This window comes from Ascaphus truei, chromosome 3, assembly GCF_040206685.1.
Source record: "Ascaphus truei isolate aAscTru1 chromosome 3, aAscTru1.hap1, whole genome shotgun sequence".
Lineage (NCBI taxonomy): Eukaryota > Metazoa > Chordata > Amphibia > Anura > Ascaphidae > Ascaphus > Ascaphus truei.
In genome coordinates, this window is record NC_134485.1 from 379,166,077 (window position 1) to 379,178,870 (window position 12,794).

General features: G+C 46.2%; 1 protein-coding gene across 2 annotated transcripts in view; it reads right to left on the reverse strand.

Moving 5' to 3' along the window:
* PARP4 (poly(ADP-ribose) polymerase family member 4) overlaps positions 1-12,794 on the reverse strand; it is a 154,234-nt gene that overhangs the window by 25,501 nt on the left and 115,939 nt on the right. For both annotated transcript variants that reach the window (XM_075592310.1, XM_075592309.1), the window contains exons 31-33: positions 6,960-7,031; positions 2,008-2,145; positions 21-785 (exon numbers count right to left, since the gene is read on the reverse strand). In XM_075592310.1, the coding sequence (XP_075448425.1) occupies positions 21-785; positions 2,008-2,145; positions 6,960-7,031 (975 nt within the window). The remainder of the gene's footprint in view (positions 1-20; positions 786-2,007; positions 2,146-6,959; positions 7,032-12,794) is intronic.

Here is a 12,794-nt window from a genome sequence, read left to right on the forward strand (position 1 = left end):
ATACAAATACGTCAAATTACCGTCATTGTAGGTGAGCCTATGGTTCCGAAAGAGTAGGTTTCTGCTTTTCTCATTACGCCAGGTACCATACTGTGATGTAAGCCGCTTCCAAAAGCAGCAGTTGTTTCTGCACTTCTCTTGAAAGATTTCCTGCAGATATTTGGAGATCGGTCATGCAGAGGAGAGAATTTTGCACTCTGTTGAAAGTTGACTGAGTTGAAAGAAGCAGCGGGAGCAGCAGAATCAGGAATATATGAAGATGATATAAAAGGCAAAGCAGGGGCTGAAGGCGGTGTGGTTTTTAGCTGACGAAGAGAGCTAAAAGCACGGTGTGGAGGAGGTGGCGGTGGCAGGAAAGCCTGTGTCTTTTGCATCATTTCTGTCTGCCCCGCTAGACATGGTTTACGAAAACCAAAGAAGCCAGAAACAGGGTCTGGAGGAGGTGGGCTAGAATAAAAAGATGGGGTGGGAGGAGGAGGTGGGCTAGGATAAAAAGGAGGGGGGGGAGGCTGGCTGGAATAAAAAGGAGGGGGAGGAGGAGGTGAGCTAGGATAAAAAGCATCCAAAGACAAATTAAAAAGATTGGCAGGTGGAGAATGCATAGATGAACCAGCAGGGGCTGAAGGTGGTAGTACGGTTTGGGATCCTAAACTTGTTACAAAAAGGGAATCAGGCTGCAGGCAAACTAATTTTTTTTTGAGTTTGTGTTTTTTCAAGCCGCAAGTTTTCAAAGAATCTGTATTTGATTGTATATCCTCATAATCTTCACCAGCGTCACTTGACATCTGAAAGAAAAGTTTCCTTAGATTAGGGTATATCTATATTACTCTGTCCATCTATATATGTGTGTGTGTGCGAGTCACTGAGTGGGGGGGAGAAAGGGAAGGGGTAAAATTGCGGGCCTACCTAATAAGCAGGGTGGGTGCCTGCAGGCCCTGACATGAATTTCTTTTTTAAATATTAAAAAATGTAGTCTATAATAGTAATAATCCCCTTCGTACAGGGCCATGGCCTCGCCTTTACTCGAGCCTTCAAGTCCTACACCGTGGGCAACAATGGTCAGATAATGACCAGTTCTTGTGTTACATTAAAAATGAAATTTTCAGACATAAGGTAACATTCTTGCAGGTATCCAAATTATATCCATTTCCCTCAAGGAAAAGGTGGGGGTAGACATCTGAGATAACATAGATGATCCAAGGCACTACTGATTTTCTAATTGATTATTGTGTCAAAAAAGCACACAGCACGACGTTTCGACCTACTCAGAGATCTTTCTCAGGTGACTGGATAGACATCAGACATAAATATTTGACATCAAAATATGTCGTAAAGTATGTACAGCCGCTGAACTATTGGCAATTATATACCAAATGTTTTCATTATTCTTTGTTTTTAAATAATAATACATCGTTACATAGTTACATAGTAGATGAGGTTGAAAAAAAGACATGCGTCCATCAAGTTAAACCTATGCTAAATTTAAACAGATACTTTATCCTATATCTATACTATATCTATATCTATGACCTGTTCGTACCTCCCCCAGCAACTCTATCTAAAGAATTTGGCCGCGGCTTCGTGTGGTGGTGGAGCACCGGTGGCAGTTTGGTGGTGGCCAAATGGCCACGCTCGAATGTTCTTGACTGGATGAATGGTGCTCCGTTTGAAAGAGCTCTGTGAATATGTGCGTGTAGCACCACTTAGTAAATATGGGTCACTGTGTCTCGTTGTGTATTATCAATTTGATGTATTTGCTACACCTGGATGCTGACCTTTGAAAGCTAACTGATGGAGAGAACCCAACAGAGAACAGGAACATGACCTACTGTAGTGAAGATTAGACAAATTGATAGTCGGTAACAGAGAGGGGAGGGAGTGAAATAATTTTCTCAGTCCAGAAAACATTAAACTTTTCTTTTTTGGGATTTGAGCATCTGTTGATAACAAACCTAGCTATTTGAATTCCAACCAAAACACTATATCAATATTAAAACGTGTACTTACCAATGATGTACTCTGAGCACGTTGCTCATGAAATTGTTCAGTTGTCTCGCAGTCCATTAATGGAAATAAATCAATATCTTCTGCAGAGATAATTTCGAGAACATTTGCTGCATCCCTCTGCTGGCTTTCATTGGAATCCTGCATGTAAAAGCATTGCTTTAGTTACATATTAGATGAGGTTGAAAAAAAAGGCATACGCCCATCAAGTTCAACCTAAGCTAAATTTAGATGACAGATAATGTATCATATATCCGTACTTACAGTATATTGATCCAGAGGAAGGCAAACACAAAACCCCAGTGAAATATCATCTAATGATATCGCATAAGGGGAAAAATAAATTCCTTCCTGACTCCAAGAATTGGCAATCGGATTATTCCCTGGATCAACATCCTTCCCATGTTTAGTTATTTGGTATATCCCTATATACCTTTAATTTCTAAAAAGATGTGCAACCTTTTTTTGAACATATCTCTTGTATCTGCCATTACAGTCTCCATGGGTAATGAATTCCACATTTTAACTGCTCTTACTGTAAAGAAGCCTTTCCTTTGTTGCTGGTGAAATCTCCTTTCCTCCAACCTTAAGGGATGCCCCCGAGTTCTTTGTACTGCCCGTGGGATGAATAGTTATTTTGAGAGCTCCTTGTACTGTCCCCGAATATATTTGTATATAGTTATCATATCCCCTCTTAGACGCCTCTTTTCTAATGTAAATAAATCTAATTTAGCTAGCCTCATAAGTTAGATTGTCCATCCCCTTTATTAATTTTGTGGCTCTTCTCTGCACTCTCTCAAGTTCCATAATGTCTTTTCTAAGGAGTTGTGCCAAAAATTGTACTCCATATTCAAGGCGTGGTCTTACTATTTCTTTATAAAGGGGCAAAATTATGTTTACTTCCCTTCCATCCATTGCCCGTTTACTGAAGATAAGATTTTGTTTGCCTTTGCAGCTACTGCATGACTTTGGGCACTATTGCTAAGCCTGCTGTCTACAAGCACTCCTAAATATTTCTCCATCAAGTATTCCCCCAATTTATCCCCATTTAATTTGTAAGTTGCCTTTTTATTCTTGCTTCCCAAATGCATAACCTTACATTAATCTGTATTAAACCTCACCTGCCATTTACCTGCCCACGTTTCCAGTCTCTCCAAGTCCTTCTGGAGAGAAATTACATCCTGCTCTGATTCTACTACCTTACACAATTTAGTGTCATCAGCAAAGATGGAGACTTTGCTCTCGATGCCAACCTCAAGGTTATTAATAAACAAGTTAAAAAGCAGGGGTCCCAGTACCGATCCCTGAGGTACTCCACTCACAACCTTAGCCCAGCCTGAAAAAGTTCCATTTATGACAACCCGCTGTTGTCTATCCTTCAACCAGTCTTCAATCCAGGTGCATATATTATTACTGAGTCCAATTTGCTTTAGTTTGTACACCAACCTCTTGTGTGGAACCGTATCAAAAGCCTTTTGCAAAATCTAAGTAGACCACATCAACTGCATTACCTTGTCTAAATTCCTACTTACTTCCTCAAAGAAACAAATAAGGTTAGTTTGGCATAATCTATCCTTCATAAATCCATGCTAACTACAGCTAAACCCCGTTATAACGCGCCTCGTTATACCGCGATTCGGTTATAACGCGGTTTTCCCGTGGCTCCCGTTTTTTTTAAAAAAAAAAAAAAAAAAAAAAAAAAATTTTTTTTAAAAAAATTTTTTTACATTTTTTTTTTGCACACTGCACACACTCACTGCACACACACTGCTCATTGCTCACACTGCCACACTGCACACACACTGCACACTGCACACACACTGCTCATTGCTCACACTGACACACTGCACACACTCACTGCACACACACTGCTCATTGCTCACTGCCACACTGCACACACACTGCACACTGCACACACACTGACCACACTCACGCACACTCACACACACTTACGCACACTCACGCACACTTACGCACACTTACAGACACTCACACACACTCACACACACACACACACACACACACTTACACACACTTAGACACTCACACACACTCACACACACTTACACACACTTACACACACTTAGACACTCACAGACACACACTCACACACACTCACACACACTTACACACTCACAGACACTCACACACACTCACACACACTTAGACACTCACAGACACTCACAGACACTCACAGACACTCACACACACTCACACACACTCACACACACTTACACACTCACAGACACTCACACACACTTACACACACACTCAGACACTTACCCACACTCACACACCCATATACACACACACACTTTCTCTCCCATATATACATACACACACACTCTCTCACTCTACACAGACGGGCCGCGACCAGCACCACCACCCGCTCCCCCCCCTCCTCCCGCGCAGGCAGCGGGAGCACCGGGGACAGCGGTGGGGAGAAGAAACCCCCCGCTACAACCTCCATGCAGGCAGCATGGTTCTGAGGTAAGCGGCGACCTGAGGGGACATCCCCACTCCCATCTCCTGCCCCGCGGCCTGTCCCGAGGTGACAGGGGGAAGCGGGGACAGGAGAGACATCCCCGCTCCCATCTCCTGCCCCGCGGCCTGTCCCGAGGTGACAGGGGGAAGCGGGGACAGGAGAGACATCCCCGCTCCCATCTCCTGCCCCGCGGCCTGTCCCGAGGTGACAGGGGGAAGCGGGGACAGGAGGGACATCCCCGCTCCCATCTCCTGCCCCGCGGCCTGTCCCGAGGTGACAGGGGGAAGCGGGGACAGGAGAGACATCCCCGCTCCCATCTCCTGCCCCGCGGCCTGTCCCGCGGTGACAGGGGGAAGCGGGGAGCGGAGGGACATGCCCGCTCCCATCTCCTGTCCCGCGGGATGAATATGCGCTAAAGCGCGGCGGCCATTTTTTTTTCTCGCGACCCCGTTAGTAACGCGGTGGTCTCGGGGTGGACCCCGAGACCCGCGTTATAACGGGGTTTAGCTGTATTACTAATAATATTGTTTTCCATTAGGTATTCCTGAATATTATGGGTATAATAAAGAAAGGAGATCCCTTTTGGTGCACCAAAAGGGATCTCCTTTCTTTATTATACCCTTTCAACTATCCCTACAGCACCTCTTAGTATACTAATACTCTAATGCTGAGCAGAGGCCATTTTCTCTTTCTTGAAGATTCCTGAATATTATCCCGTATTAAACCTTCAAGCAGTTTCCCCACTATTGAAGTCAGGCTTACAGGTCTGTAATTCCCCATTGTGAACTAGCTCCCTTTTTAAATATTGTATTGTATGTCTTTATTTGTATAACGCCATTAATGTACATAGCGCTTCACAGTAGTAATACACGTGGTAATCATATAATTAACAAATAATATAAATAACAGGTCATGGGAACAAGTGCTTCAGACAAACGTAACATTTAGGAAGAGGAGTCCCTGCTCCGAGGAGTTTACAATCTAATTGGTATGTAGGAGAAACGTACAGAGACAGTAAGAGGGCATTATGGTAAGTGCTTCTGCAGGGGGCCAAGCTTTATGTATCATGTGTCTAGTAATATCTACGGTGCTACTCATATGCTTCCATAAGCAAGTGTGTCTTAAGGTGGGTCTTAAAGGTGGATAGAGAGGGTGCTAGTCGGGTATTGAGGGGAAGGGCATTCCAGAGGTGTGGGGCAGTCAGTGAGAAAGGTTTAAGGTGGGAGAGGGCTTTAGATGCAAAGGGGGTAGAGAGAACATATCCTTGAGCAGAACGCAAGAGTCGGGATGGTGCATAGCGAGAAATTAGGGCTTAGATGTAAGGAGGAGCAGAAGAGTGTAAAGCTTTAAAAGTGAGGAGGAGAATAGAGTGTGTGATACAGGATTTGATAGGAAGCCAGGAGAGCGATTTCAGCAGGGGAGACGCTGAGACAGATTTAGGAAAGAGTAGAGTGATTCTGGCAGCAGCGTTTAGGATAGATTGTAGGGGAGACAGGTGAGAGGCAGGAAGGCCGGACAGCAGGAGGTTACAGTAGTCGAGACGGGAGAGAATGAGGGCCTGAGTCAGAGTTTTAGCAGTCGAGCAACAGAGGAAAGGGCGAATCTTTGTAATATTGTGGAGGAAAAAGTGACAGGTTTTAGAGACGTTTTGAATGTGAGAGGAGAATGTGAGAGAGGAGTCAAGTGTGACCCCTAGGCAGCGTGCTTGGGCTACTGGGTGAATGATGGTACTTCCAACAGTAATGTGGAAGGAAGTAGTAAGGCCAGATTTGGGAAGAAGTATGAGGAGCTCTGTTTTTCTCATGTTTAAGTCGGTGGAGGGCCATCCAGGATGATATCGCAAAGAGGCATTTCGAAACTTTGGTCTGTACAGCAGGTGTAAGGTCAGGGGTTGAAAAGTAAATTTGTGTGTCGTCAGCATGGAGGTGATATTTAAACCCAAGGGGTGTGATTAGGCCACCTAGAGAAAGTGTGTACAGAGAAAAGGGAAGAGGTCCCAGGACAGAACTCTGCGGCACCCCCACAGAGAGATCTATGGAGGAGGAGGAGGTGTTAGCAGAAGAGTCACTGAAAGTACGATGGGAGAGGTAAGAGGAGATTCAGCATAGAGCTTTGTTACGAATACCAAGAGAATGGACAATGTGGAGGAGAAGTGGGTGGTCCACCGTGTCAAATGCTGCAGAGAGGTCGAGTAATATGAGCAGAGTGTAATGACCTCTGTCTTTGGCAGCACGGAAGTCATTAGTTATTTTAGTGAGGGCTGTTTCAGTTGAGTGAGCAGTGCGGAAGCAAGATTGTAGAGGGTCTAGGAGAGAATGGGTGTTGAGAAAATGGAGCAAGTGAGAGAATACAAGACGGTTCATGAACTAGGCTGTACACAACAAAAGTAAGAACGAATTGAAAAAATACATCTGTAAGACACCATGTAAACATTCTTAGTTTAAGTTAAAATAAAAAAAAAATGGAGTACCTTGTCCATACACAAACTTCCCTCGAGAATTTCCTCCAAACAAATGTTAAAGACATGATCATCATGTAGTTCCTATAAGTAAAGTTGTCACATTAGAATAAATTATTGGTATGTGCTGTTTCAAACATTTGCGATAAAGGTACTGCACCGACACACTTTATTCGAGCAAATACCCAGTATGTACCTGGCAGATACCTGGAATGCGCCGCTCCTCACCTCTCACAAGCCCCGTTGCGTTTGCCTTCCCAGCCTGGGTTCATGCCTGGCTGACGGGCGGCTGATCTGTTAAATGATAATGATTAGGATTTAATAGGCTGCAATGCTTCGCGTGTCTACCAGATGGCATAAATTCATGAATTGTAATGCAGTATATATATATATATATATACTGTGCAGTATTGCAGCCAGCGGGAATAAAATGCTTCAATCCCTGCCTGGAAAATACCTCAATGCACTCGGGCAGAAAACAGTCACAAACCTCAATAGACCCGGGTATACCCGAATTCGTGGGACTAGCCGAGCTCGAATAAAGTGTGTCGCCAGTGTATACAATTAGGAGGAATGGTCAAATAACTAGTGCATGAGTTGGGAAACCCTACTTTGAAACCTTGACAAGTTGACAAGTTACTTAATCTACACTGCACATCAACATTTTAAAAAAAAGTGTTATAAACATTGATATATATATATATATATATATAATACTGAGTTAAGTTATGGTGAGTAAAAAAAGTGACAAAAACCCTCCACAGGAAAGCAAATATGCAAATATAGCTGTATGCTCATCTGCATGTCTTAGGCAGGTCTGCAACCCCGCCTTTCCCCATTATCACCCAGCATACAGCACTTCCACTGCAGCAAGGGATTCTGGGTGGTTTTCTGGGTATGCACCTTAACCCTGGCTGTGCTCAAAGCTGTGACCATGCAGCAAGCTTAAGCCTATAGGGAACCATGTTAAAAATGGTTATTGAGGCAAAAAGTGACACTGTGTGCTCATTTGCATGTCATTTCCCAGATTCCCTTGCTGCAGTGGAAGTGCTGTATGCTGGTTGATAATGGGGAAAGGCGGGGTTGCAGACCTGCCTAAGACATGCAGATGAGCATACAGCTATATTTGTATATATATATATATATATATATATATATATATATATATATATATATATATATATATATATATATAGGAAGCAGATGCACAGCTAATATGCTTAATATATCAGGTAAGGTGCTTGATTAGAATTTTGCAAATATGTACTCACAGTACATAGATGGCATAATTACTCACAGCCAAAAGCTGCTTAGCACTCTGACTCTGCAGTCAGTCTCATCTGATCTATTAGTACTCCTACATCCTCCTTCACTAATGAATGATAGATGGTGGTATTCGGTAATGACCATTCTATTAAATGCTCAATAATGATCATTAGCAACTGAGGCAAAGTTCAATCAAAGGACATTGTGACGGGAACTTTGTGACAGGCTATAATAATACACCAAATATATATATAACTGGGTTGAACTGGTACAAGACTTAGATATGATAAAATATAATTTATTCCTTGATAAAGGTGAACACACGAGATATACAAATAACAGGCAAAATATGGACACTCACTTAAGATGGAAATGATGAAACAGTCAAATCTAGACTGGCAGTTCATACAGCAATCTTCATAATCCCAAGACACGAAAAACATGAAAGACAATAGCTATAGGCTGAGCCTGGTTCTTATACAATTATTTCCCATTGAACACAACCTAAACCCAGCCCCTCTCATAAATCAGCAGTGAAGTTGACAGTTTTCCTCAGAGTAAAACTCCTCCCACCCAAGGACGTTTAAAAACTGCTTTTCCCTATCTAAATAACTTCATAACTTCAGTTCAGTGATACCTACCGGCACGCGAGACATATTAATACATTCCGGCACGCATGACTCTCCCAACGAGACTAAATATTACAGTGTAATATTAAAATTAAGAGAGATATTAATATCTGTCCCTAGAACCGGCTAAACATCAGGTGCTTGTAACCGTTGGTTGCGGGTAAGTCCCACGAATACACATATGTAACTCTTAGCACGTTCTGCCGAGGACATCTCATAATATTCTTATATTTAATAAGGTCAGTCATTCTGTAGCCCCACTCCTAAATCAGAGGCGTTTGGCCAGTCTACCACATGGGGTGTCTACAGGATACTATGGTTTGTAAGTGTGAGTTATAACGCTCACAACCCACTCCAGCTTCCTGCAAACAGGTAGAGTGGCTGAGCCTTTGATCAGGGGCTGCTTCCTAACCATTTGGTCGCTCTCCTGACCATTTGCATTTAGTAGGCAGGCATCTTTGAGGGTAAATTAAACAAAGAGCTATAATCACTAAAGAAATATTAACCCTTGCCCTCCCGCATCAACCCTAGTGTATGTGTGAGTGCAAACACCAGGATAACACAATACAGTTACACAGGGGAATAAGCATTTGGATATTGAAGCGAGGTAAAAACACATTACTGGACCTCAGTCCAGTTAAACACTTGCTTCCCAGGTGAGGGTAGAGAGTGGCAAATTGGGGTGTAACCCCTTTAATCCCGGGCCAAATCCTCCCCATCGTCACACCTCCCCTGCTCAATGGGTGCCTGGTGCCCCAGCTGCCTCCTCCTGGCACTGGGACACCACTGGTGCCCTTGAAGCACTCAATAAGTCCTGAGGGGTTGGCCTGGCAAAATTGTCCTCCGGCATTGTCCAGTACATTGTCCTGGCCACAGTGGATAGTGAAGTCCAGATCCTGCGGAGCAGGGCTCCACCGTGGCCGCCGGGCATTCTCCTTTGCCTCCCTCTGCCCCCCACCCAGTGCCTGGTGAACCAAGTCCATGGTGAAGGGGCCCCTTTGCAGACCAGGCTGCACACTGCCCAGAGACTGGCATGTCTCTGCACCAACAGGAGACCAGCTATCCAGCACAGACCGTCGCTTTCCTGTCAACCAAGTCTGGGAAAGAGCTATGTCACTATCCTGTAGGGACCCTACCTGCCCTGGCTCTGCGCCAACCTGTAGCTGCTCTGCTATACTCCTGACTCTCCTCCCTGGCTGCCTATCTACCCACAGCCCCTCCTTTGGGAACCCTGGGGAATCTGTCAGGGGGGTCACTCCTGGCCAGTCAGAACAAGGGACCTTCTACCTACCTAGCCCATCCCTAGCTTCTGCCAGCTGCCTGACACCCCACTGACCTCCTATCTCCCCGTGCTCCACGGTGTCTCCCTGCCTAGCCTCCCCTAGGCTAAAAAATCAAGGGATGGGAAAAAGGGAAGAGGAAGGGGGCAGGGGAGAGCTCCCGCATCAGCTAAAGTAATAATGAATAGTGGGCAAGTAGGTAAGACCATATACCGGTGCAAAAGATGATGAGGGTAAATGTAAACAAACAAACAAAAGATTCCCCCTTGAATGCACCCAGATAGATCAGTGAATGTGATGTGATTGATACATTAAAAAAAACTTTTAATCACATATATAATATTAAAATAATGTTGTAAAGAGGGGAATGGTATAAACAGTCCAGGACCAGTCCCTAATGGCAAACCAAAGAATCTTCCTACACACAAGTAAACGGAAGATGATACAGTAAGCAGTACATCAACACACTGGGGGCCAAATGGCTACGGGATTCACCTATAAATACCTACAGAATAAGGTACTAAGTCTAACTACGGATGCCCTATAAACTAAAAAATCAACAGATTTGGTCTGTTGATTTTTTAGTTTAAAGGGCATCCGTAGTTAGGATGAGTACCTTATTCTGTAGGTATTTATATGTGAATCCCGTAGCCATTTGGCCCCCAGTGTATTGATGTACTGCTTACTGTATCATCTTCCGTTTACTTGTGTGTAGGAAGATTCTTTGGTTTGCCAATAGGGACTGGTCCTGGACTGTTTATACCATGCCCCTCTTTACAACATTATTTTAATATTATAGATGTGATTAAAAGGTTTTTTAATGTATCAATCATATCACATTCACTGATCTATCTGAGTGCATTCAAGGGGGAATCTTTTGTTTGTTTGTTTACATTTAGCCTCCCCTAGGCCCAGCACCTCAGCCCCTGCTGATGACTCCTGCTGCTTACCTCCTTGCAGCCCACCTGCACTCCTCTCCCCCTGGGTAATCCTAACCCAGACACTGGGACTACCTGAATGCACCTACCTCCCTGACCTTGTCTTCCTCTTACCAGGGATGAGCTCAGGGGCATCTCTCCAGATGCAACCGCCTTAGCTCTTGGCTGGCAGGTATCCCTGGGGTGGCACAAGCCTGCCACTGCCCCGGATACCCCCAGCCCATAGCCAGGCTGCAACAGGGGGTTGCTGATCTGAGACACCCCCTGAGGCTCTGCCAGGGTAATGGGGAACTCTAGCTGCCATACCTGCTGCTTTCCCTCCCCGGCTACCACTAGCCCTTCATCTCGCACTGAGACCTGATGCTGGCTACCTAACTGCAGCCTCCCCTCACTCCGCTTCTCCCTAGCTAATCCTAACCTGGATCCAAGGGACACCTGAGTGAGGCCATCTCCCTGACACTGCCTCCCCATTACCGAGGATGAGCTCAGGGTTGCTGGTGCAGATGCACCCACCTTAGCTCCTGGCTGGCAGGTAATCTGGGGGTGGTCTAACTTTGCCACAACCCCTGATACCTCCAGCCCATAGCTAGGCTGCAACAGTGGGGCTCTTAACCGAGAGTCCCCTTGCTGCTCCGGAAGGGTAATGGGGAAATCTGGCTGGCTCACTTGCTGCCTTCCCTCCCCGGTTCCCACTGGCCCACCCAACCCTCTCCCAGGCAATCTTACCCTAGAGCTGGGTGCTAACGGGGCTAGCCCCTCTCCCTGAAACTGTGCCCCTATTACCGGAGGTGAGCTCAGGGTTGCTGGTGCAGATGCACCCACCTTAGCTTCTGGCCGGCAGGTAATCTGGGGGTGGTCTAACTTTGCCACTACCCTTGAAATCTGGGGGTGGTCTAACTTTGCCACAACCCCTGATACCTCCGGCCCATAGCAAGGCTGCAACAGTGGGGCTCTTGACCGAGAGTCCCCTTGCTGCTCTGCCAGGGTAATGGGGAAGCCTGGCTGCCCTACAAGCTGACCTTCCTTCCCCTCCCCTGGTACCCCTATCTCCTGCCACCCCCCAGTCACCCGTAAAGTGAAACAACAGGGTACAGTCATAGGGAAAAATAAGTCAGGGTCAGTCTGCAACTTGGTCTGGCTTACCTCGCTGGTCCCCGCAGAGACCGCCGCTTTCGTTGGTCCCGATTGCAGGGGGACTGGAGTGGCCGCCGCCGGCACCATCTGGGCTGGGCAGCAATGGGCCGCTGCCGCAACAGCGCCCGGGTTGGGTACAGGTACAACGGTGCAGGACAAGGGTCCCAGGTCTTTGTGGAGGAACACGGCTCCATGCAAACTTTGTAAAATAACCCCCTCCCGCAAACCCTGTCCCTCCCCCCACTCAGAAAGGGCTCCGGCACTTTGCCGGAATTGCGGCTCTTCCGCCGCCGTTGCCACCATGGGCGAGCCCCGGGTAACCGCCGCAACAGTACCCAGCTTTGATGCAGGGTCGCCGGCGTGGATTGTGGGGCTCCGGTCATCGCTGGGAGTCGCCGCCTCCGCCAAACAATGTGAAACACCCACCTCCCGCACACCCCAACCCTCCCCCCAAATAAAATTGCCGCCGGCAGGATGCCGGAGTGGCGGCTTCTTCTCCGCCGCCGCCGGTTTTCCGCCAGGATCAGGTGGATTGCCGCCGCTCTCCGCCGCTGTTGCCGATGCAGCCCGGCCAGGTTCTCCAGGACTCATCCCGTGAAG